This window comes from Loxodonta africana, chromosome 2 (assembly GCF_030014295.1).
Source record: "Loxodonta africana isolate mLoxAfr1 chromosome 2, mLoxAfr1.hap2, whole genome shotgun sequence".
Classification (NCBI taxonomy): domain Eukaryota; kingdom Metazoa; phylum Chordata; class Mammalia; order Proboscidea; family Elephantidae; genus Loxodonta; species Loxodonta africana.
The window spans coordinates 70668614-70693775 of NC_087343.1; the positions used below are offsets into that span (position 1 = coordinate 70668614).

Consider the following 25162-nt stretch of genomic DNA (forward strand, 5'->3'; position numbering starts at 1 on the left):
CTGCTGGACCACTAACTGAAAGGTTTGGTAGTTCAAACTCACCCAGAGGTGTCTCAAAGGACAGGCCTCATAGCCAGCTTGAAAAACCCTACCTGCTCCACACAGATGGTGTCACCATGAGTTGGAATCAATAGCAAGTAACAACAGAGTTACTATATATTCCTCAATGATAAGGAAACAACTTAACTGCCCTGAGTTGAGCATGCTGAGCAAAGTAACTCACTCTTACTCAGCATCCTTGTAACTTCTAAGATGAAAACTATCCTCAGCTAAATTATAATTTTTAATGTGGTTTATGGACCTTTTGGCCCTCCCCTGGTGGTGTTAACAATTATTATATTCAGCTGCCACCCAAAATATTAGAGATTTGAGTCCACCCAGAAGCACCTCAGAAGAAAGACCTGATGATCTACTTCCGACAAATGAGCTATTGAAAACCCTATGGGGCACACAGTTCTGCCCTGACACACATGGGGTCGTAATGAGTTGGAATTGACTTGACGGCAACTGGTTACTGGTTATAGACTTTTGGGAGTCAGTTGTTCCTAAAAGGAGCGTTTTATCTATGACTCCTACAGGTTTCTCTATTTAAAGTTTCCTTGTTTAAGATTTATCCAGAATAGAAAAATAGATGGCAAATTACTTTTAAAATTTCATCTGAATACATTAATAAATATAAAGCTTAAATAATGTAAATTATTTACCTTTTCTTTTGCTTAGACTTCAGAAAGTACTACTCCAGTAAAAAGTAAAGGCGACGAAAGAGAAAAGTATATGATAGGGAACTCCATACAGAAGATCAATGAACCTGAAGCTGAGATCAGTCCTGGGAATCTACCAGTGACTGCACATGAGAACTTGAAGCATATTGTTAACCACGGTGATGTTTTTGAGGTATGGCTTCATGGTTATGTCTGGAGCAGTCACAAAAACTTTCAATTTAGTATTACATTGCTGCTAACTAAAGACAAGAGAAAACCTGATATTGATAGCAGAAAATATTATGCTGGCTAATGTATTGTTTATTGAGAAATTTTCCTATTTGCTAAAATATCGCTTATTTATCACTTTAAACTTATTTTTAGACCCATTGTACGTTTCAGTTGTTTCCACTTTTTGGCTATTATGAATAATGCTGCTGTCAACATTCATATACGAGCTTTTGTGTGGACTTACCTTTTCATTTCTCTTGAGTATATACCTAGGAGTGTATTTGCTAGATCATATAGTAACTCTGTGTTTAACCATTTGAGGAACTGCCACACAGTTTTCCAAAGTTTTACACTAGTGGTAGTAATGTAGTATGATGATGCTCTATTTAAAATGATTATTTGAAGTATTTTTGATTTATAGGTACACTGTCCAGTATGGTAGCCACTAGCTATATGTGGCTATTAAAATAAATAAAGATAAAATTTTAGTTTCTCAGTCACACTAGCCACATTTCAAATGCTCAGTAGCTACATGTGACTAGTTAGTGGTACCATGTTGAACAACACGTACATAGAGCATTTCCATCACTGCAGGAAGTTCTTTAAGGAGAATGCTGGTCTATAGAAATAGTGGTGTTTTGGGTTTATAATAGCATCTTTAGTCATGATAATTCAAAATGCATTCAGTCATTATCTTTGCCTTTATGACATGTGAGCTAACATTTACATGCCTTTTGAATGTACTTTAGGGTGGATCACACCTTTCAAGACATTGCTATATACATTGAACTTGATATTAACATAGTCTGTGGAAAAGTTATTAGCTTCGTTCCCTGATACCTCAACTGTAAGAAATGCTAGAGACTCTCCCACTAAGGGATCACTTGTGGAAGAAACTATTTAGATAGCAGAAGAATTTATTTCCTCTTTCTTAAGCCTTCACGGGGGTTGGCCTTAGATTCTGCTTTTTAATTGTTCCATTGCTAGGTAGCTAGGATTGGGAATGTATTCCCTCAGAAAGAAATATCAGGAGATAAGGAAAGGGGATAATATAATGGGAGATAAAAGTAACCTGTTTTTATATAAATCTTTGAGACTGGTCACAGAATAGCAGTAATTACCTTTGTGATATTATGTAAAAAGTCTACCTCCCAGATTTTAAAATAAACTTTGACAAGATTTATTAGTGTTAAGTGTATACATGCATGAATAAAAAGTCATTACATTGCTAATATAGTAAAGTCCTTACTCATTCAATGTAATTTCTGTACTATGTTTGGTGCTATGGTGGTGGCACCAATAAATGGATAAATAGATAAAAAGTAAGTGCAAATATAATCAAGGTTGTTGTTGTTAGGTGCTATCGAGTCAATTCCCACTTACAGTGACCCTATGTACCACAGAACAAAATACTGCCCGGTCCTGTGCCATCCTTACAATAGTTGTAAGGCTTGAGCACGTTGTTGCAGCCACTGTGCCAGTCCATCTCATTGAGGGTCTTCCTCTTTTCCACTAACCCTGTACTTTACCAAGCATGATGTCCTTCTCCAGGGATTGATCCCTCCTGACAACATGTCCAAAGTATGCAAGATGCAGTCTCGCCATCCTTGCTTCTAAGGAACATTCTGGTTGTACTTCTTCCAAGACAGACTCGTTCGTTCTTTTGACAGTCCATGGTATGTTCAATATTCTTCGCCAGTACCAGAATTCAAAGGCGTTAGTTCTTCTTTGGTCTTCCTCATTCATTGTCCAGCTTTCACATGCATGATGCGATTGAAAATACCATGGCTTGGGTCAGGCGCACCTTAGTCTTCAAGGTGGCATCTTTGCTTTTCAACACTTTAAAGAGGTCCTCTGCAGCAGATTTGCCTGACGCTATGCATCTTTCGATTTCTTGACTGCTGCTTCCATGGGCATTGATTGTGGATCCGAGTGAAATGAAATCTTTGACAACTTCACACTTTTCTCTGTTTATCATGATGTGGCTTATTGGTCCAGTTGTGAGGATTTTTGTTTTCTTTATGTTGAGGTGTAATCCATACTGAAGACTGTGGCCTTGGAACTTCATAGTAAGTGCTTCAAGTCTTCTTCACTGTCACCAAGCAAGGTTGTGTCATCTGCATAATGCAGGTGGTAATAAGTCTTCCTCTAATTCTGATGCCCCATTCTTCATATAGTTCAGCTTCTCAGATTATTTCCTCAGCATACAGGTTCAGTAAGTATGGTGAAAGGACATAACCCTCATGTACACCTTTCCTGATGTTAAAGCACTCATTATCCCCTTGTTCTGTCCAAACAACTGCCTCTTGATCTATGTAAAGGTTCCCCGTGAACACAATTAAGTGTTCTGGAATTCCCATTCTTCTCAGTGTTATCCATAATTTGTTATGATCCACAGAGTCGAATGCCTTTGCATAGTCAATAAAACACAGGTAAACCTCCTTCTGGTATTCTCTGCTTTCAGCCAGGATCCATGTGACATCAGCAATGATAGATATTCTTGGTTCCACACGTCCTCTTCTGAATCTGGCCTGAATTTCTGACAGTTCTCTGTCAATATAATGCTGCAGCCACTTTGGAATTTGCTGGCATGTGACATTAATGATATTGTTTGATAATTTCCACATTCATTTGGTTCACCTTTCTTGGGAATAGGCATAAATATGGATCTCTTCCAGTCGGTTGGCCAGGTAGCTGTCTTCCAAATTTCTTCGCATAGAGGAGTGAGCACTTCCAGCTCTGCATCCATTTGTTGAAATATCTGAATTGATATTCCGTCAATTCCTGGAGCCTTGTTTTTTGCCAGTGCCTTCAGTGAAATTTGGACTTCTTCCTTTAGTACCACTGGTTCCTGATCATATACTACCCTTGAAATGGTTGAATGTCGACTAATTCTTTTTGATATTATGGCTCTGTGTATTCCTTCCACCTTCTTTTGATGCTTCTTGCATCATTTAATATTTTTCCCATAGAATCCTTTAGTATTGCAACTCGAGGCTTGAGTTTTTTCTTCAGTTCTTTCACCTTGAGCAATGCCGAGGGTGTTCTTCCCTTTTGGTTTTCTATCTCCAACTCTTTGCACACGTCATTATAATACTTTTTTGTCTTCTTGAGCAACCCTTTGAAATCTTCTGTTCGGTTCTTTTACTTCATTATTTCTTCCTTTTGCTTTAGCTGCTTGACGTTCAAGAGCAAATTTTGGAGTCTTCTATGACATCCATTTTGGTCTTTTCTTTCCTGTCTTTTCAGTGACCTCTTGTTTTCTTCATGTATGATGTCTTTGATATCATTCTACAGTTCATCTGGTCTTCGGTCATTAGCGTTCAGGGCGTCAAATCTATTCTTGAGACGGTCTCTAAATACAGGTGGGATATACTCAGGTTGGTATTTTGGCTCTCATGGACTTGCTCTGATTTTCTTCAGTTTCAGCTTGAACTTGCATATGAGCAATTGATGGTCTGTTCCATAGTCAGCCCCTGGCCTTGTTCTGATTGATGATACTGAGCTTTTCTGTCTTCTCTTTTCACAGATGTAGTCAATTTGATTCCTGTGTATTCCATCTGGCGAGGTCCATGTGTATAGTTGCCATTTAAAAAAGGTCATTGGTCGTGCAAAATTCTGTCATTCGATCTCCAGCATTGTTTCTGTCACCAAGGCCATATTTTCCAACTACCGATCCTTCTTTGTTTCCAATGTTTGCGTTCCAATCACTAGTAATTATCAATGCATCCTGATTGCATGTTCGATCAATTTTAGACTGCAGAAGCTGATAAAAATCTTCAGGTTCTTCATCTTTGGCCTTAGTGGTTGGTGCATAAATTTGAATGATAGCCGTATTAACTGGTCTTCCTTGTAGGCGTGTAGATGTTTTCCTATTACTAACTGGGTGTTGTACTTCAGGATAGATCTTAAAATGTTCTTTTTGACAATGAATACAATACCATTCCTCTTCGAGTTGTCATTCCCAGCTAGTAGACTATATGATTGTCTGATTCAGAATGGCCAATACCAGTCCATTGCACCTCACTGACGCCTAGGATATTGATGTCTATGTGTTCCATTTCATTTTTTATGATTTCCAATTTTCCTATGTGCATACTTCGTACATTCCATGTTCCAATTATCAATGGATGTTTGCAGCCGTTTCTTCTCATTTTGATTCATGCCACATCAGCATAGGAAGGTCCCGAAAGCTTTACTCCATCCACATCATTAAGGTCAACTCTATTTTGAGGAGGCAGCTCTTCCCCAGTCGTCTTCTGAATGCCTTCCAACCTGGTAGGCTCATCTTTTGGCACTATATCAGACAATGTTCTGCTACTATTCATAAGGTTTTAACTGGCTAATTCTTTTCAGAAGTAGACTGCCAGATCCTTCTTCTAGTCTGTCTTCGTCTGGAAGCTCAGCTGAAACCTGCCCTCCATGGGTGACCCTGCTAGTATATGAATACCAGTGGCATAGCTTTCAGCATCACAGCAACACGCAAGCCTCCCACATTACGACATACTGACAGACATGTGTCTGTCAATTTGTCATGGTCAAGGTAGGCTGTGCTAAGTGTGTAAGAAAAGTATTAAGTGCGACAGAAATTTAGAAAAGAGATCTATTCTGGCTGTGAAGAACCAAGAATTCTATAAGACAAAAGACGTATTTACCTATATTTTGAAAGATTTCAGTTGGCAGAAATAAGAGAAGGGAATGACATGTGGAAGGAATAATGAGAGGAAAAGAATGGTGTTTGGAAAATGTGCTATTCTGAAAAGAGCATTTTTCATATGTCTGAATATATCAGGGATAATAGTATGAAATAAAATTAGAAGAGTAGGTTGGGTGCTGATTATGAAGGCCCTTGATGGCCGTGCTAAGAAGTTTGGGCTTAATGTTCTGTATTCTTTGGGGAGCCACTAAAGACTTATTAAATGTGACAGCTGTGTATTAGAGTTTTCTGGCAACAGTTACTTAACTCTCCAAGTTTGATGACCTTTTGAATAATGATAATAAAAACCACAGGCTGGAGGTTAGATGCACAGAATATTATGGGAAAAGTCGTGTGTGACTATCGAAGCGTGTAAGGAACGGAGAAGAGGAAATAGCCACCTAACCGTGCCTAAACAGTATGGTGGTGCCATTAACAAAAATAGGGTTCTTAAGAGAGCAAACAGATTTGGAGGGACAAGTTCAATTTTGGATATGTAGAATTTGAACAAGTGAATAGGCAGTTAAAATATGGCTTATTAGCTCAGCAAAGAAATCAAAGCTAGATTATAAATTGGAGAATTACCTACATTAAGTATAATCATTGAAATAAATGCAATATCCCAGGGTCAAAAGAAGAAAGGAAAAAACATGAGCTACCTGTAGGAAGAGGACGTGGAATGAGCAAAAGAGATAGGAATGTGGGAGAAGATTTAGGAGACTGATTCCCAGAAGCCCAGGCATAATATAATTTCATGAAGCAGGAAGTGTGGTCAGTAGTTTAGATGCTGCAGATTTAACGATTAAGACAGTTTGTTTGCCCTTTCTTCTCCTCCTCTTATTTTTCACATTCGTCTAGTCATTCCCATTGCCATCATGTCGACTCCAACTCACAGTGACCCTGTAGGACAAAGTAGAACTGCACCATAGGATTTCCAAGGAGGTAGTCTTTACAGAAGCAGATTGCCACATCTTCCTCCTGTGGAGCAGCTGGTTCAAACCACCTTCCTTTTGGTTAGCAGCTGATCCCTTAACCAGTGTGCCACCAGGGTTCCTTCATCTAGTTATTAAATCCTGTTAATTCCAGTTTTTTTCTCTTTACCAACCACCACTGCCATTGCCTAAGATCAGACTTAATCATTTTTCATCATGATTATTATGATAGCTAGATTCCTTTCTGCCAGTCTCTTCCTCTTCTCATACTTTCTTAAATACCAGAGTTATTTTAAAGCAAATTCTGATCTTAAGAGTTTCTGACTTGGCAACTTCAATGATGACCAGTATATACACTGAGTTCATTCTGAGAACATAACTTTTTACCATACAGCACAATCCGCTTTTAACCTTTCTTGCCACTTATCCTGAGTTCAGCTGAATGGAATTACTTTCTACTCCTTGACGTACTGTATATAATTTTTTATCCCCAAGCCTCCCTTTGCTCAGAATGTCATTCCCTTCTTCACTCACCCTTCAAGATTGAGCTCAATTTTATCACCTTTTCCAATTTTACTAAGCAGCCTTTAACTCTTTCCATTGTAGTACAGTCTAGAACAGGGCCCATGGGCCAAATCTGGCTCATCTGTTTTTGTGTGACCAAGAACTGAAGATAGCTTTTACATTATTATATGGCTGAATAAAAATCAAAAGAAAAATAATACTTCATGATATGTGAAAATTACATGAAATTCAAATTTAGGTGTCCATAATTTATTTTAACACAGCCACATTCATTCTTTTATATAATGTCTGTGCTGCTTTCTTGCCACAGTGGTACCCCTGCAAAGCCAAAAATGTTTACCGAATGGCCCTTTACTAGTTTGCTGACCCAATCCATATCTTTGTTATAACACTTACCATCTTGTTCTGTAATTATTTATATCAGTTATTCTTAAACTAATTGGATAACTGAGCACCTAAGTCTTAGTACTTTTAACAGAACACATTTGTAGGACCCCGTAAAATACTACTATCTTTATTTTTATCATATTAACTAAGAATAGTTTTATCTGCAGAAGATGTGATTTTCATATATAACATTAAGTATTAAAATTTTTCTGTTAATGTTTGTTGACTACTGCCTCATTTTTTGCCATCTAATAGCACACAATAGTAGACAAGCTGGGGAAGTTGCTTATCTGCATTTTTTTTTAGAGAAAAATTCATGAAGATTAAGTTCTGCCTCCAGATTTGGCAGAGATTGATATTAGTTCATTTTAATGGTAGAATACTTCAGTCCAACTGATTCCTTGGAACCCAGTGATCCTTGAAAGAATAAATTTGAGAATTAGGGGGCATATTTTGTTGATGTTCTGTCATTAAACTGAGTTTTTCAAGGCAGGAATTGTGTTTTATTCATCTTTGTTTCTCTAGCTCTTAATATAGTTCAGGCACGTGGTCATTTATTTATTAATACACTTGAGTTAATGGTCTGCCACAGAAAATTATCACGTAGGCACTTTGGCATATTGTTAACAGTTGCTGTAGTTTTATTGCCATATTTTGAAAAAGTTAACTATTTACTAGTTTTAGCTACTATTACCATAAAAAATGTGTCATACATGTTCTTAATATCCTGTCTTTTCTCTTTGAAGTTCTTTTGACTTAATATTTATTCAAAGAAATAAAAATTTAATTTTTATAAACATTTTCTTCTCTTTTCTTTAGGAATCTGAAGAACTTTCTTCTGATGAAGAGATGAAAATGGCAGAGATGCGACCGCCTTTAATTGAAACCTCTATTAACCAGCCAAAAGTGGTAGCACTTAGTAATAACAAAAAAGGTTAGATGTTGAAAGAAAGCACTGAGAATAGAATTTATTAAAATTTTTGGTATAAATTTCATTAAATGTTATTATGCTGCTGAAAACATGCCTTAGAAACTTTTAAAACATGCCTTGTAAAAATTCTAATTCCTCATCTCTCTTATTTTTAAAGAAAGATAATAGATCTTTTCTCTCCCCTATTTTAATATAAATTTGTTTATAAGGACATGGACTTAAGCCTAGACTTTAATTCATTTCCGTTTCTTATATGGCTATATGATCCTTGAATTATTTATTTTATCAATGTGGATATTTCTAATTTGACATACAATGAGGTTAGTGAAGATTTTTTGTGTATATCAAATGGACTAGAGTATGTAAAGCACCCAAGTCTAGTGCAATACTTAGTGTATAGTAGATACTCAGTGTTAATTTTACTCTTCTCTCTCCTAAGCTTCTTATTAACAACCCCCACCCCCCAGCCGTTCTTTCCATGTAACTTAGAATTTCAGACTCTTAGAGGTGAAAGGGTATCTGTCCCTTTTCCCTCCATCAACCCTTCCCACCAGTACATGACTCTCTGTATTGCCTTCATCAGCCTTATCCTTTGTGGCATCAATTCATAGTAACAATAACAACAGTAATTGTTGAATACTTACTAAATGGTAGTAAATATTTTACACGTGTCATCTAATTTTCACAATGGCCCCATGATAAGGAGGGCTAGGAAAGAACTTAAACCATCTATTAAACAATACTTTAAAAATTAAGAATCCAACACCCCCAAATATATTAAGCTTGAGGTCACATGTACTACTATTTTCAACTGTAAACACAATCTAGAATACTTGCACTGTGCTCCCAAATTCTGTGGAACACCAAAAATATCCTTAAATCGTATAATCATATAATCTCCTATGGCTGTACCTATATACACTATTTCTGTGCTTTGGCTAGAATTGAGATAGTTAAAAATGGCCTTTAGGGTTGTAAAGATATTAAATTATTATCCTTTTAACACTTTTTTTTTTAACTACTTTTTATATTACCTGCCTATAATGGAATATGAACAGTCTGTTTATAGAATTCATATACACAGAGCCATCTCACATATTTGAAAGTTCTCTATTGATTAACAATTCTATGAAATGCTTTTGTGAAAATTCCTTGATGTGTTTGATGTTTGTGTGTATGCTCATTTTTATTTTAAGAATAAATGAAGCAAATTCCACATATGTATGAAATAATTTTTTACCCAGATAAGTTTACAAAGGTATTGGAATGTAACTATGAGATTTTTTTTTTTTAATGTATCGTGAAGGGTGAAAAAACATATTCACTGAAACTAGTTGATGACTTTAGAAGACATTGCATAATATAGTCTTGTCAGTAGTTAAAAATAAAATTTTGAGTAATCCTAACATTGATTAGATTAAGAACAATGATACCACTATTTTAAAATTCTCTAGCCTTCGTGCATATTAGGACTGACTTTTTAGGGGTACCTCTGGTTCTTTTCTTATCCATATAATTTATAACTCATACATAGAACATTACAATATAAATGCCATTTTTCATCACTGGAAAAAATTTCACAAAACTTGGTGGCTTTATCATCTTAAATTCTTTTGTTTCAGATGATACAAAGGACACAGATTCCTTATCAGATGAAGCTACACACAATAGCAATCAGAATAACAGCAATTGTTCTTCTCCGTCTCGGATGTCTGATTCAGTATCTCTTAATACTGATAGCAGCCAAGACACCTCACTCTGCTCTCCAGTGAAGGAAACTCATATTGGTGTTAATTCCAAAATCAGGTTTGTGAACATCTTACAAATAATTTTTTTGTATAATAAATAGAAATAGTAACACAAATACAACATATACACCCAGAAGAGTGATTAGATTTAGTTTCTCTTTTGCTTCCATATTTAATGGAGAACTTGGGAGACTATTTAGTTCTTTGCCTTGTACATTTTTTTAATCCGCATATTTGAATTTAATAACTACTTAGTTAATATGGTTAATGTAATGTTTCAGAATTATCTCTAAAAAGTCCTGTCCTCTCTACTCAACTATTCAAGTTTTTGGCTTTCTCTCAGTGTATCTATCTTTCAGGCATTCATTTTTTTAGCACAATCATGAAAAGATGCCACGGGAGAAGAGGATACATAAGCCCATTTTTCAGCATTGTTTAGCCCTAGTAAACAACTTTGTGACAAAGTAGATTGAGGATATTGAGGAAAATTAATCTTGATACTCTCTATGAATTTTTATTTCATTTTCTTGTTTCCATTTAAAATAAGCCTATATTATTTTCCTATGAAAATATGTTTAAGCTACATGCTTCACAATAAATGCCTTTTATTCATGACTCCGTCAACTTTTTGAACTTTGTATACCTACACATTAGCTAATTAGCCATTAATATCACCCTTACTAATAAACTGGACTTTATATTTTTTTTCATAAAATTATCTTTGTTTTAGGCAAGAAGATGAAAATTTTAATAGCCTTTTGCAAAATGGAGATATTTTAAACAGTTCAACAGAAGAAAAATTCAAGGTTCATGATAACAAAGATTTTAACCTCCCTGAATATGATTTGAATATTGAAGAGCGATTAGTCCTAATTGAGAAAGGTGTTGACTCAGCAGCCACATCTGATGAGTCTCACAAATTAGACCGTATTAATATGAATCTTAATAAACTTGTAACTAATGATACATTTCAGCCAGAGATAGTGGAAAGATCAAAGACACAGGATATAATGCTTGGAATGGGCTTTTTAAACATGAATGCTAAAGGAGAAGCTGAGCACTTGGAAAATGGAAATAAGTATCCTAATCTGGAATCCATAAATAAGGTAAATGGACATCCTGAGAAAACTCCACAGTCTACTAGAAGGACTGAACTATTTGACACTGACTCTTCTGTTGACATGGGTATTTCCAAAAGCACTGAAGATCTGTCACCCCAGAGAAGTGGGCCAGTTGGGTCTGTTGTGAAATCTCATAGCATAACTAATATGGAGACTGGAAGACTAAAAATCTATGACATTCTTAGTGATAATGGACCTCAGCAGCCAAGTGCAACAGTTAAAGTAACATCTAGTATTGATGGAAAAAATATAGTCAGGAGCAAGTCAGCCACACTTTTGTACGATCAGCCGTTACAAGTATTTACAGGTTCTTCTTCATCTTCTGATTTAGTATCAGGTACAAAGACGATTTTCAAGTTTGATTCAAATCATAATCCTGAAGAGTCAAGTATAATAAGAGGCCCCACAACATGTGGTCCACAATCTGCACCTCAAATATATGGCCCTCCACAATATAATATCCAGTACAGTAGTTGTAATAGCAGTGCTGCAGCCAAAGATACTTTGTGGCACTCCAAACAAAATCCCCAAATAGATCATGTCAGCTTTCCTCCTCAGCGCCTTCCTAGATCAGAGAGCATAGAAAGTCACAGTTACATTAAACATTCTGCAAATATGAACTTCTCTAATCATAATAATGTTCGAGCTAATACTTCATACCATTTAAATCAGAAGCTTGGCCCAGCAAGACTTGGGGAAATGTGGGCCATCTCACCAAACGATCGACTCAATCCTGGAGTAACTCGAGCTACAATTCAGCGACAAAGTAGCGTGTCCTCTACGGGCTCAGTAAATCTTGGTGATCCAGGTCCCACAAGGCGGGCCCAGATTCCTGAAGGAGATTATTTATCGTACAGAGAGTTACATTCAGTGGGAAGAACTCCACCAATGTTGTCAGGATCACAGAGACCTCTTTCTGCACGAACATACAGCATTGATGGTCCAAATACACCAAGGCCTCAGAGTGCTCGACCCTCTGTTACTGAAATACCAGAGAGAACTATGTCAGTTAGTGATTTCAGTTATTCAAGGACTAGTCCTTCAAAAAGACCAAACACAAGGGTTGGTTCTGAGCATTCTTTATTAGATCCTCCAGGAAAAAATAAAGTCCCTCATGATTGGCGAGAACAAGTACTCCGACACATTGAGGCCAAAAAGTTAGAAAAGGTAATCGAAAATGAATTTTTTTTCCTACTCTTTTGTGAATTTATTGTATATTCCTAAAAAATACTTTGCATTCTTCATTTTTTAAACATGGTGAAACAAGGTATTCTTGAGTTACTGATTAAAAAACCAAACCCACTGCCGTCAAGTCAGTTCTGATGCATAACAAACCTATGGGACAAAGTAGAACTGCCCCATAGGGTTTCCAAGGAGTGTCTGGTGGATTTGAACTGCCGACCTTGGAGTTCCAAGTTTAGACTTGGCCAGTACTCAAAACAACTGAGGTGGTAGTATAAACTTTTCCCTTCCCTTATTCCCCAGTTTTTCTAAATGGGTATATATCTATTTTATATGTTTATGTGTATATCTCTTTTGGATTATGTTCACATACTGTAAATAATATGTGTATATATATACCTGTGCATCTCCATTGAATTTTCTGACCTCGTGGTCTCCTCTATTAATAATAGTTGATGATATAAGTATGTATAAGAAAAAAATAGCAGTTTATAGTTGACAGAATAAAAAGAAATGTAAATGTAAATATTTCATTTAGGATTTTTCCCCCAGCCCGTGTTATATAAACTAACACTGTCACTGACACAGATTGCTTCTGGCATGGCATTTACTCTTGACTTTTCTAAATTGCATTTCTGGCCTACTTGAATTCAGTTAAGTGTTCTGTGGCTATCGTGTAGTTTGAAAAAAGTTGGTAAAATAATTTATGCTTGTGTTCAGTTTGTAACTTTATTTGTAGATGCCCATCCTTTGAAAGCAGTTAAAATTTTTTAAATTATCCCATAAATCCGATATTAGAACCATAGTTATGACCCAAGCATATAAGGCATATTCTTTCTCACTGGATTTTACCCAAACATGATCTTACCTTTATTTCTTAAAAATAAGATTTTTTTTTTATAAACAGCTGAATATATGTAACTTCAGTCATTAAGATTGCTTAAAACAAACTTTTCAGGAATATATGCCTAAAATATTATTGAAACCTTATACCATTCAGTTGCTATAATTGTTAGCTCTTTTTCATTATTATCTCAACTTTAAAGTAGTTGTGCATTCATAGACCTTAGGCTACTTCTTTCTCATCTATCCATTTTGTTTCAGGTGTAACTCTGTATTTAATGTTGAAGTTAACTTGAACTTGTGTGCTTTTATAAGAAGTATGGAAATTTTCTTAAGCAGAGAAGTAACATAGCTGTGTTTTATAAATAAGCTTCTGATGACAGTGTGAAATTGAATTTGAAGGAGGGAGAGGCCATAGTCAAGGAGATTGAGTTATGAGGCTGTTTTAGTGATCAAGATAAGAAATGACGTCTGAAGTGTGTTGAAGTGCAATAGAGACAAAGGAACTAATTCAAAAGGCATTTCTGAAAGACTGTATTCAGTCATTGAGGAAAACGGATAAAGCTTGATACTTGTGCCATGAATAATTGGTTGTTGGGAATGCATTAACTTTTACTGGCTGTATAGAAGGAGTAACAAATTTGGTTATCATTATATTCTGTGTAGTTGACGTCTCAGATGGCTGTTCTTCCATTCTTTTCCTGTCTGACAGAGACGTGTCTGGACTTTAGTAAAGAACAAGTAGCAATGTAACCTTTCAGTTTGTTTTTTTTTTTCCCATCCCGTAAAATACTTACATATTTAGAAATTTGCTGTACAGTTTCTTGGAGCATGAATGACAGTGGTTTTCGAGTTGTGCCCACTGGTAATTTAAAGGTGAGAATTAGGTCAGTGAAACTCAGAGAGGCCCTGTGAGAACAAAACAGGGCAAACTGTGTGAAACAGCTGACGGAATAACACATACTTCGAAGTTGAGAGGGGTACTCTTTCACATGCTATACTTGCCAAGACACTGCCCCTCCCATTGCTACTCATTCACTAGCCAGTGTACTGTGGTATATTCCAGTTCATTGGTTAGGAAGCATTTTCCAAGTAAACACCAAAAGTATATGCTACTGTTACTAAAGCTCTGCTGTTATCCCTTGCAGGATATTTTATTGTCCATGTCTGTCTTAAATGTATGCTGTGTTTGCTTTTTTCTGATCTTAAATAGTATTTACTATAGTGCAAGAAAAAGCTCTGAGCCTTTTCAGTGATTTAAAAGTTGCACATGCAGCAAGTGAAGGGGATTGTGATGAAGAACTTGTTGCAGATAGGGGTTGTTCGTTCAGTCGTTTCAAAGTGAGGGCAATTTTACATAACATTCAAGGGCAAGTGGGAAGTTTGTAACCCAGGGACTGCCCATATAGATTTTACCTATGCACTTCCTTTAATCCAGATCAGTTGTTCTCAAACTTTTCTATCTGGGTTCTATAAACAAAGCCATATATACTGTACGTTTGGAAGGATTTCAGAGATTTTCAAAGATTAATTATTTTGTGTTTTTTTTTTCCCACTTTATGCAAACTTGGACCATGCTATACATGGTTATAGTGCTATAGTGCTGTACATGGTTCTTTTATTTGTATAAGAATAATTTACCACTCCTCTGCCTCCATCTTCTTAAAAATCATTCAATAAAAATAATTCAGTGTTCTTAATATCGAAGCATAATTTGGGTAATTTGCACATTGAAAATTGATCCTGTGTTTTAATTTATCCAAGACCCCAGTGCAGTTAAAACAATGCATTTCATATATTAAAAAAATGTTCTAAAAATATTTAATATTAATTTTGCTCTATAAACTTTCACCTAAAGCACAATAAAACATTTAAAAGAAACAAAAAAACATTTATTGCGCTTCTGAAAGTACGTTTTTATATATAGATTATTCTGTGTAGTATATTTTGGCTGTACTCATTAGATGTGGGAATCACAGTATGGGCAGCATAAGCATATGGAAAGTGCTATATAAATATATTACTAATTAACAACTTCAATGTTGTTGTTCAAATGTTACAAAGTAGAACTGCCCTGCCCCTTAAGGTTTTTAAAACTGTAATCCTTATGAGAGCAGACCTCCAGGTCTTTCTCCTACAGAGCCGCTGGGTGGGTTCCAGCCACCAACCTTTTGGTTAGCAGCCAAGTACGTAACCGTTGCATCACCAAGGCTCCTTCGCTACTTCAACTGTAACATGATTTAGACCCCAAACTTCAGAGCATTGGTTCAAAGAGGGAGAGGGTGATGGAGGACCTCTGAGTGCCATTCCCATGCCTACCTCCCCCAGGAATCATAATTCTGATGGCACAGTAGACGTTTGAAAACTTAGTCCCCCAGGGATTTCACAACGCCTGACTACCTCTAGAGGTAAGTCCGCAACTCAATAGTTGCTACTTTGCTCAGCTGAGAGTTAAGTAATAGTACAGAAAAATACAGAAATAGATAAGTTATTTTCCCCAACAAGCTATACCTGAAACCCAAACATATAAAATAGATAGCTTACCCAAAATCTCAAGATTTCTTTAATTAAACTAACTGAGAAGCTTTGAAAAGGAATAAAAACTTTTTATTTCAAAGTTTAATACTAATATCTAGCTCTTGCTGATATTGCTTGTTATATAAAAATTCAGAAAAGAGGCCCTCCAAACCATAAGATGATTATCGTAACTTGATAATTTCCGTGTTCACTTGTTATTCTAGAGCTGTTAGGTTGTAATGAGTGACATTGCCCAGGACATATGCCAAGCATTTAATTGAGTTCTGTACAGTGTGTTGTGACAGAGTGCAGTTTTATATAGATGTATATGCACAGGCCTGAATTCAAAACCAGTTGTGTGCTGAGCTTCAGTCTTCTTGGTCAGTGAAATATTTACAGGAAGCTCATATATGTTCAGAATGCTGACAGCAAAGCTTTGTTCCAAGAGCTAGCTGGTTGCCATCAAGTCAGTTTGACTCATGGTGACCCCAAGTGTGCTCCATAGGGTTTTCAGTAGCTGATTTTTCCAGAAGTAGATTGCCAGGCCTTTCTCCCAATATACCTCTGAGTTGATTTGACCCTCCAACCTTTCACTTATCAACAGAGTGCATTAGTCATTTGCACAACCCAGGGTCTCCTGTTCCAAGTTCTACACATCATTTTTTTTTTAAAAAAAGGGATCAATCAGGCCACTCAGGTTAACACCATGTCAAAACTTTGTGTATAACACATGAGCATACGTTGTTTTTGTGTTTGTGTGTGTAAATAATTTATTTTTAAAATTCTAGTCAAATATTTGTGGAGCCCAGAATTGCCTCTGCTAAATCCTTGATGAAGTGGTTTAGGAAAATGCTCTTCATTACTAGAAGTTTAGCTTTTCTTTAGTCTTGCTTTAGAATCTACAAAATAACTAAAAGTGTACGTGGTAATTTTATACACCCTTTTTCTGGGGAGTCCTGGTGGTGCAGTGGTTAAGGGTTTGGCTGCTAACCAAAAAGGCCAGCAGTTCGAATCTAGCGGCCACTCCTTGGAAACCTCATGGGGCAGTTCTATTCTGTCCTATAGGGTTGCTATGATTCAGAATCGACTCAACGAGGATGGGTTTAGTATTTTGGTTTTTGTTTTTGGTATCTTTCTGGAATCATATATTAATGTTTCTTGGTATTAGAGATCAACTTGAAAATCTGGAGATGATATATATTTCCTAAGAGTAAAATTTCCCCAAGTGTATGTGCTTGTTATAACATTCTGCATTTCTCAGTAATGAGACACGCCCAAAACATGGTTTTTTCCAGTTTGGCTATCAAGGCTTCAGTACTCAGACATATTGACTAAAAGCATTCACATGAAAGAACAGCAGTTAACAACTCTGGAAATACACAAGAACAAACAGGATCAGTGCATTTATGGGATTAGTGATTAGGCATTTTTGTGAGTCTATAGAAGGATTCCATCAGTGGTTCTTCAGGTTTAAACAGCAGTAACACGTAAACCAAACCCATTGCCGTCAAGTTAATTCCAACTCATAGCGACCGTATTGGATAAAGTAGAACTGCTCCTTGGGTTTTGAGGAGCAGCTGTTCAGTTTGAACTGCTGACCTTTTGGTTAGCAACCGTAGCTCTGAGGGTTTCAAGCAGCAATAGCTACCATTAGCTCCAAAAATGTGGTACTCCTTAGTATTTGTTTATTTGAAAGGGAAAGAATTCTTAAACAATATAAGCATTTTCTATTTTTTTTTTCCTCTAGCAAGTGAAACCTTATTTTAGATAAGTTCTGAAACTGTGTATGTTGAACTTTTCTCTAATATAAGATGTTTTTGTAAGTGTGAAAGTTTTTTTTTTTTTTTAGAAAATGAAGTGGCCAAAAACCTGGTATTTTTCGCAAATATATTTTGTACTATACTGTGTATGTTTAAAGTGTCAGTTTATTTAATAATAAGGCAGAATTAATTTCTATAAAATAGGCTCTCCAGAAATTCTTTTTACTTAGAAACTACTGGTTGTTGATAAAATTTATCATTATATAAAGACATTAGTTTATTTTCTACGTGTGACTGTATAGATACACATACATCTTCTGAGTATGGCAGTAATTCCTATTTTCTGGTGAATTTCAATAAGATCTGATAAGAGTAAAGGAAGTGGCTTTATAAAAGCAGCTATGTGTTTGTATTTTCTTCCTTGGTGTCCAAACATGTGAATGGTTGTATTTACATGTAATTTATGTGTCTATGTATATGTTGTAATGTAAATATATGGCAAACAGTGCCAATATTGGCGAGGCACTGAAAATTCAGTGTTGCATGATATTTCTGCATGGTATTGGGATTTCTTGTAAATAAGCCTGTGCAATAACATGTCTTGTGAATTTTGCATGCTACACTAATATCTGTTACATCTATCCCCTCTTTATTCAGAGCATGCTGTCAAGGTCCTTTAATTCCAATTTTACTGCTGTAAGCAGCTTTCACTATGGCAGCTCTAGGGATCTGCATGGCAGCCAGGGCAGTCTTGCCTTGAGTGTTGCAGACAGAAGAGGTTCTGGTGGGCACATTTTTCGTGTGAGTACCTGCAGTACACCATAGAAGAGAAAAAAAAAATTAAATGTTTTAATATTTCTAGAAGAAAAATTTTCACTGTGAGTTAGAAGTCTTGATTTTCTCCCAGTTCTTCCATGGCTTAGTTCTAAAATTTTTTTAAATTTTCTTGGTCACGAACTAAGGATGTAGCCAATTGTTGTTTATCCATGCAAAAGGGATGAGCAACAGAAATAACTATCCAAGAAATTTTAAAAAATTATTCTTTGCAGTATTTTCTCCTAATATTAAAATGAATGCATCGATCTCACTAACTGGTGGTTTTAAGGCTTATGCCTTATGCAGTCCATAACGGGGTTGTGCGGAAGAATAGTTTTTACTCAGATGATTGCGAATTGGTTAATAAAAAGCACTACCTGCAACTAAGTTCAACCAAAATTCACTGGGTTATGATTAAATTTGAGGCTGGAGAAATTCTGATAAGTACCAGTGGAAAGGCAAAACCAAAACTCTTTATTACCTACATTTTACGGTAGTTCTTAGTGGTAATTGTAAGGTTAGTGGTGGCAATCAGGTTGATGATGAAGAAGAAAGTTTTTTGTCTTTTTTTTTTAATAGAAGTTAAGGACTGGGGATAAGAATGACAGGAAAGGAGAAAGAACAGAGGAACTCTGGCGTGGCTCTGTTTTAGGATTTTCCTCTCCATAACAACTTCAAGTGGTAGCTTAACCTCCAAATAAGATCTTTCTCTTGCTCTGTCTGTCCATCTTTCCATCTTGAAGAACTTTCTCCTTTTATAACCTTGTTTTATTGCCATATTGACTGTTTGCTTACTTCTGGGTCCTTCACTTTTTCTTGAACCCCTGTCCCCCATTTTTCAAATACAACTCTGGTTTTGCTCTATTTTATTCTAGAGTAGGAGCCATCTGTTGAATTCACTGTTTTCTGGCTGGACCTCGGCTAGTCTTGCCCTACCCTCTGTCACCTACCATCACTTGGTTTCTATGCTATGTTAAGGTGGCAGCAGTCATTTTGAAACTTCGCAGTTTGAAAAAGAGAGAGGGGAGATGACTGTCAATAGAACTGTCTAACATTTCTTATACCCATGCCAACAGAAGACACAAGGTAAAGACCAGTGATTTCTCTTAACTCAGGAGTAATCTTTGCATTCACAGTCACCTGGAACAAGTGTTCTTTCCCTCAAATTCTTCTACAGTAACATTTTTTGCTTGCTTTTCTTAAATTCAAGGTCTCTGATCCCATTTAATTTTACTTTTTAATTTATTACATGCTTGTTCTTTTAAAGAGTAGATAAACAGATGTACATTCAGGTTGAGTTTAAATTTCAGGCTGTGATTAAGTTGATTATTATGTATTCTGAATGCGTATTGCAATAAAAGAAGGAAAATAAAGTATTTATTGCAGGAATATACAAAATTACATCAAACCACATGTAAAAATGCTAAGCCATGGTTTGAACTAGCAACTAACTAAACTTCATAGTTCTGTTGCAGATACGGCTTCTAAGATAAATTTATATATCCTTAAGTTTACATGTATCCTGTGATATATCATAATTAGATGGATTCAGAAATGCTTTTCAACATGTTAAGTTCACTTGCATTTCTATCTTGCTTGCCATATACAGTTTTGAGAGTAACAGTGGTGTTATCATCACAATCTGTTTTGTTTTCTAAAATATATCTAGTTGTCTTTAGAACTAAATTATAATGAAAAATGTAAGGTGTCTTGTGTCCCACCATATTTATAGTAAGAAATATTCAGAATAATGAGATGTTGAGTCTATTTTCCCTCTAATGCTATCAGTGAAGTAAACTATATATAAAGATAACATTAAGAGTATGAAGATATCCTCTTAAATACAGTTAATTAATTTTAAAAACGTTTCATTAGATCAGTTCCTTTCAAAATATTGGGATAGGATTAGGTTAAAGCACATTTTTTAAACTGTAAACTAATTGGTGCCGCTCATCATTAAAAAAAAAAATCCTGGGTGGCATTGCTGTGCTGTTTAAAGAATGGCAATTAATTTTTTTTGCCAAAAAGTTTTCATAGTGCTCAAAAGGAATATCTTTTCGTTGCTCTTAAAATTTGAGGTTGTTTATTCTAATAACTAAATTTATTGCTCCAAAGAGTTAAAAGCTAGATATAACCGTAAATAAAAAGTAAAAAAAAAGAACATGTAGAAGAGTGTGTGTATTATAAAGAAATAGATTAACGGTATATGTCTATAAATTCTGCATACATTACAAAAATAAACATTGTGCCTTGTAGCTTTGGAAGAAGGCTGAAGGTGCTAATATTGATGATAGTGATGACAGTAATGTTTGATTTGGGTCTTCGTCTTTCAACTATCTAGCAATATTTTTTCCTAAACTTCTCTCAAATGTCATCATCATTTTGGTTTCACATCTTAAACACCATTATTTGTTTACTTTTTATGTCCCCCTCATTTGAAGAATCCCCAGCCATCCAGTCCAGGAGATCCTTGTCAAGATGATGTATTCATTTCAGGACAGCAGAACTACTCATTTGCTACACTTAGTCACAAAGATGTTCCTCCAGACAGCTTGATGAAAGTAGGTGCTAAGGAAATAAATGATGCAGTATCTGTGAGCTTACTGTCTTGTGTGGTTTTGAACTAGAAATACCATATATACTTTAACACCGAAAATCACTTTTTTGAGGGCTTTCCTCTCCTGATTAGTAAGAACTTTTTTAAAAGTAGCTGCAAAACATGAAATAGAACTGTTATTTCTAAGTTTATTCCATGATCTTTCCACACTGGAGAATCGTTGTATTGCTGTATTTGAAGCTCTGTAGTACCACCTATTTATTTTATCATTTGAATCAAGGGTTTTGGGGCATTTCCAACAGTAAATGTAATTGGAGATTTGAAGGGGAACCTGTCTTTAATTCTTTTTTCTAGAATATTTTACTACTATTAAAACCAAAAACCCCTTGCCATTAGAGTTGATTCCGACTCATAGCAACCCTATAGGACACAGTAGAACTGCCCCCGTAGGGTTTCCAAGGCTGTAAATCTTTACAGAAGCAAACTGCCACATCTCTGTCCTGTGGAACAGTTGATGGGTTCAAACTGCTGACCATTTTTGGTTAGCCGCTGAGAGAGCTTAACCACTGCACCACTAGGGCTCCTTTACTATTATTAAAGGCATTTAAAAATAATTCAAATGTAATTTTAAGTCTCCTCAAAAGACTTGTGTATCGTAAAACAGATGATGGATGTATTCTCAGTATTTTCATAACTAAACAGCTTTACTCATTTAGCGATATAGCTTTACTTATCTAGTGCCAATGCCAGATAATTCCTTACTATCCTCCCTCAGTTATTCTTCCTCTTTTTCTTAACTAATTCCAGATGAAGCATAATTATTTCTTATAAAAAACTTTTACATTAGTCTTGAGAGTAGGCGCCTGGCCGTCTAATTTATGAGTTCATACATATCTATTATTTTATCCTTATTTTTTGTTTGGTTTTAATTGAGCTCTGTCATCCAGTTTCTTTTCTTTTTAATGTATATTTTGTGGTTTGTGCTTTTTATTTTCCCGAGCCAACTATTAATCATAGCTTAATATCACCCAGGTGTATATTTAACATTGCTGTAGAATGTCAGACAAGACCAGATATCCAGGTATAAGGGAGTCTTAAGACTAGGTCAGGAGTAATTATTGCCTAAAGAATTTTTCCCAGGAAGAAGGCATTGAATCTGCACATAGGAATAATGGTATAAACATGAAAAAAAGCAAGTGTTATCTACAAAATTGTACGTAGTAATAAAGTTAAGGGCACAACCAGTTAGTTACTCCTAGACAAGTAAATGACTTTATACTGGTCAAATAGTAACCAATCACAATGTTTTTTTCAAAGATGTAGAGATAATATAGTACTTCATTCTCATTCTCCTCCACCAATAATAAGGTTTGTGATAGAGTAAAAACACATACATGTTCTCAGACTTCGAAATTAACTAAGTTCTTAAGTATAACACAATCTAAATCAATGAAAAAGCCCAACCCCGCTTTCTAAATACACAGTCTTTTTCACCAAAGCTGAACTACTTTGTACCTTTCAGCACGGTTTGCGTAAGAAGTTCTGAAACTGTTGCTATAATCTTTCTCCCTTTTCTGCTTTTTGATAATTTTAGGGAAATGGCTCAAATATCTCCCTCACAGTTTTTCTGCAGTTTCTTACATGGATGAGGTCATCTTTTTATTAATAATCATTAGAAGTCTACATAAAAATCTATTTATATGCAAATATAATGGCTGTAACGTTTCATTTTTTTCAGAATAAGCTATTAGGCTCATTCCCCAAAAAGGTGATTTTAAGTCTAAAACTCAGGCTCAATGTCTAAAAACCCGGGAATCATTACAACAAAGATATTTCTTAACAACAAAATAATCTCAAGTTTTTATTTAGCTTGTGAACACTAACATAGAATGTCAGAGTTTAATATTTGTGGTTAATAGTCTGTGAAATTAATATTTAGAGAGTTTTCAAATTATTCATAAATACGAATAAATCAATTTACTACTACATAGTTAGCTGAATTGGCTTGTTAATTCTGGAAAGAAGTACAAAAAGTAGAAAAATACACTCATTATATTAGAAAAAAAATTCTAAGACAAAATTAGTTACTTTTGTTCTGAAGAGAAACATCAGCAGATGTACTTTTTATGTTTGTGTGTGTTTAAATATAGATGGGGAAAAAGATACCCTTCTAATTGAATTTATTTAAATTTTGGCATACTGACATATGTTTTCTTTCTTAATAACTTCGTTAGTATAAAAAAGATAGGTACATTTATATATAACAAAAAAAAGATTTAAAATGCACCTGTGATTTACTTTCATTTGAAAGCTCGACTGAATCTGTCAAGCACTCAGGCAAGTTTAGAATTAATACAATAATAGCTTTTTTTTTTTTTTTTTTTAATTTTCAAAGTTTAAAAGATAACATAAGTGGTATGGTATAGTGTGGTTTAGAATGCTAAACTCTAGTGCTTTTGTAATAACTTCAAGAAGAAAATCCAAATATTTGTGATAAGACATCATTACTGGTCGTTTTAAGACACTTCATGTTTTCCTTAGATGCCTTTGAGTAATGGACAGATGGGCCAGCCTCTCAGGCCTCAGGCAAATTATAGTCAAATACATCACCCCCCTCCTCAGGCATCTGTGGCAAGGCATCCCTCTAGAGAACAACTAATTGATTACTTGATGCTGAAAGTGGCCCACCAGCCGCCATATACACAGCCCCATTGTTCTCCTAGACAAGGCCATGAACTGGCAAAACAAGAGGTAAGAACAATCAAGAATATTTTGAAGTATGAGGCAAAGCTTTTAATGTGTGTGTATAGGTTATTTAATTATTGGCAATAGATCCATAAAGAATTTTCACTAACATTTTTACCATTTTGTTTTGAAGTTTTAGTTTTATGGTAAGCATATCAGATATTAAACTTTGCAGTTTAACTTGCCTGTATGATCCTTTCCTTTTTTGGTTCCCTGACATAGGATTTAATATTTTTGGCGTGACTTTTTTTCTCTTAAGTGGTTGTTTTCCCAAAGTACCTGCGGTAGTCAAACCTTCTTCCCAAATATAAATAATAGACCATCAGACTTAAATGGTACATTACGGTTTGCTATTATTTGTCTTGATTCGTCACATTTCGAACTTTGATTATAGTCTCCAAACTACTTAGGGAATTAAATCTTCAAAAATACTCAAAGTCATTAGTCATGCATTCATATATTGTGATAGCTTATTGAAAAAATGATCAATAGTATTAGAAACTTAGAGAAAAAACACTTCATTTGATTGCGTCTTTGGGGAAGATGAATGTTTTATTAAAAAAAGTTTAGTTCTTGAATCTTTTTCATAGCTGGGTTACAAAAATTATATCAGATTTAAAAATCCCAACTCTTCTGAAAAATATAATTAGATTCAGGAAATGAAGGGTTATATACAAAACCAACCAGGAATCTCTTAGATTTCTTATGAAACAAGCCAGTAAACAGAGGTGCTGTATAATTTAGATGGAGATTGATAATGTGCATGTTATGTGTTTATACTCTGTCGTTAAAATCCACGATGTCTAAAAAGTATCATAGGTTCAACTTTAATTGATTGCTTAACCTCATAAAACAAGCAATGGATAAAGTTAGGAGCTATGCTTTATAATCTTGCCATGCCTTTAACTCACTAACTCATTAACATAATATTCCATGTTGTAGTCTCACTTCACCTACCCAGATATTTATTTAGATGAATCTTTACAGATTTATGTTTGCTTAGACTGAATTCACCAAAATGTAAATATGAATGTTGCCATGTTATAAATTTTTCGAAATAATAATAGTTCTGTTTTCATATTAACTCAGATTCGAGTGAGGGTTGAAAAGGATCCAGAACTTGGATTTAGCATATCAGGAGGTGTTGGGGGTAGAGGAAACCCATTCAGACCTGATGATGATGTGAGTTTTGTTTATATATTTTTTAAAATACCCATAGTTTTATTTACTAATTTAATCCCCTTTATTCTTAAGTGAAAAAAATATAGATTGTTTATGTAAATTTAGATACACTGCCTGTGTGATTTCCCTCTATTGTTTAGCTTTTTATTTTGAAGTTTGATCAGTTCAAGTTAATTGAAGAAAAAAATTTAACTGAAGTTTTTAATTTTCATTGTTATTATGTGATTTTTAGTTTTCTTATTGCTTTTGCACAGATCTGTAAATTTATCACTTCAGCAGAAGTCACTA

At 35.1% G+C, this 25162-nt stretch overlaps 1 protein-coding gene across 7 annotated transcripts in view; it reads left to right on the forward strand.

Moving 5' to 3' along the window:
* The window catches only part of ERBIN (erbb2 interacting protein), a 170254-nt gene that overhangs the window by 139478 nt on the left and 5614 nt on the right, over positions 1–25162 (forward strand). For 3 of the 7 annotated variants that reach the window (XM_064272670.1, XM_064272665.1, XM_064272674.1), the window contains 8 exons: positions 721–894; positions 8292–8406; positions 10026–10209; positions 10882–12439; positions 18232–18375; positions 20832–20951; positions 23489–23698; positions 24782–24874. In XM_064272670.1, coding sequence (XP_064128740.1) covers positions 721–894; positions 8292–8406; positions 10026–10209; positions 10882–12439; positions 18232–18375; positions 20832–20951; positions 23489–23698; positions 24782–24874 — 2598 coding nt within the window. The remainder of the gene's footprint in view (positions 1–720; positions 895–8291; positions 8407–10025; positions 10210–10881; positions 12440–18231; positions 18376–20831; positions 20952–23488; positions 23699–24781; positions 24875–25162) is intronic. The other 4 variants (XM_064272682.1, XM_064272680.1, XM_064272685.1 and 1 more) reach the window with 4 other exon arrangements.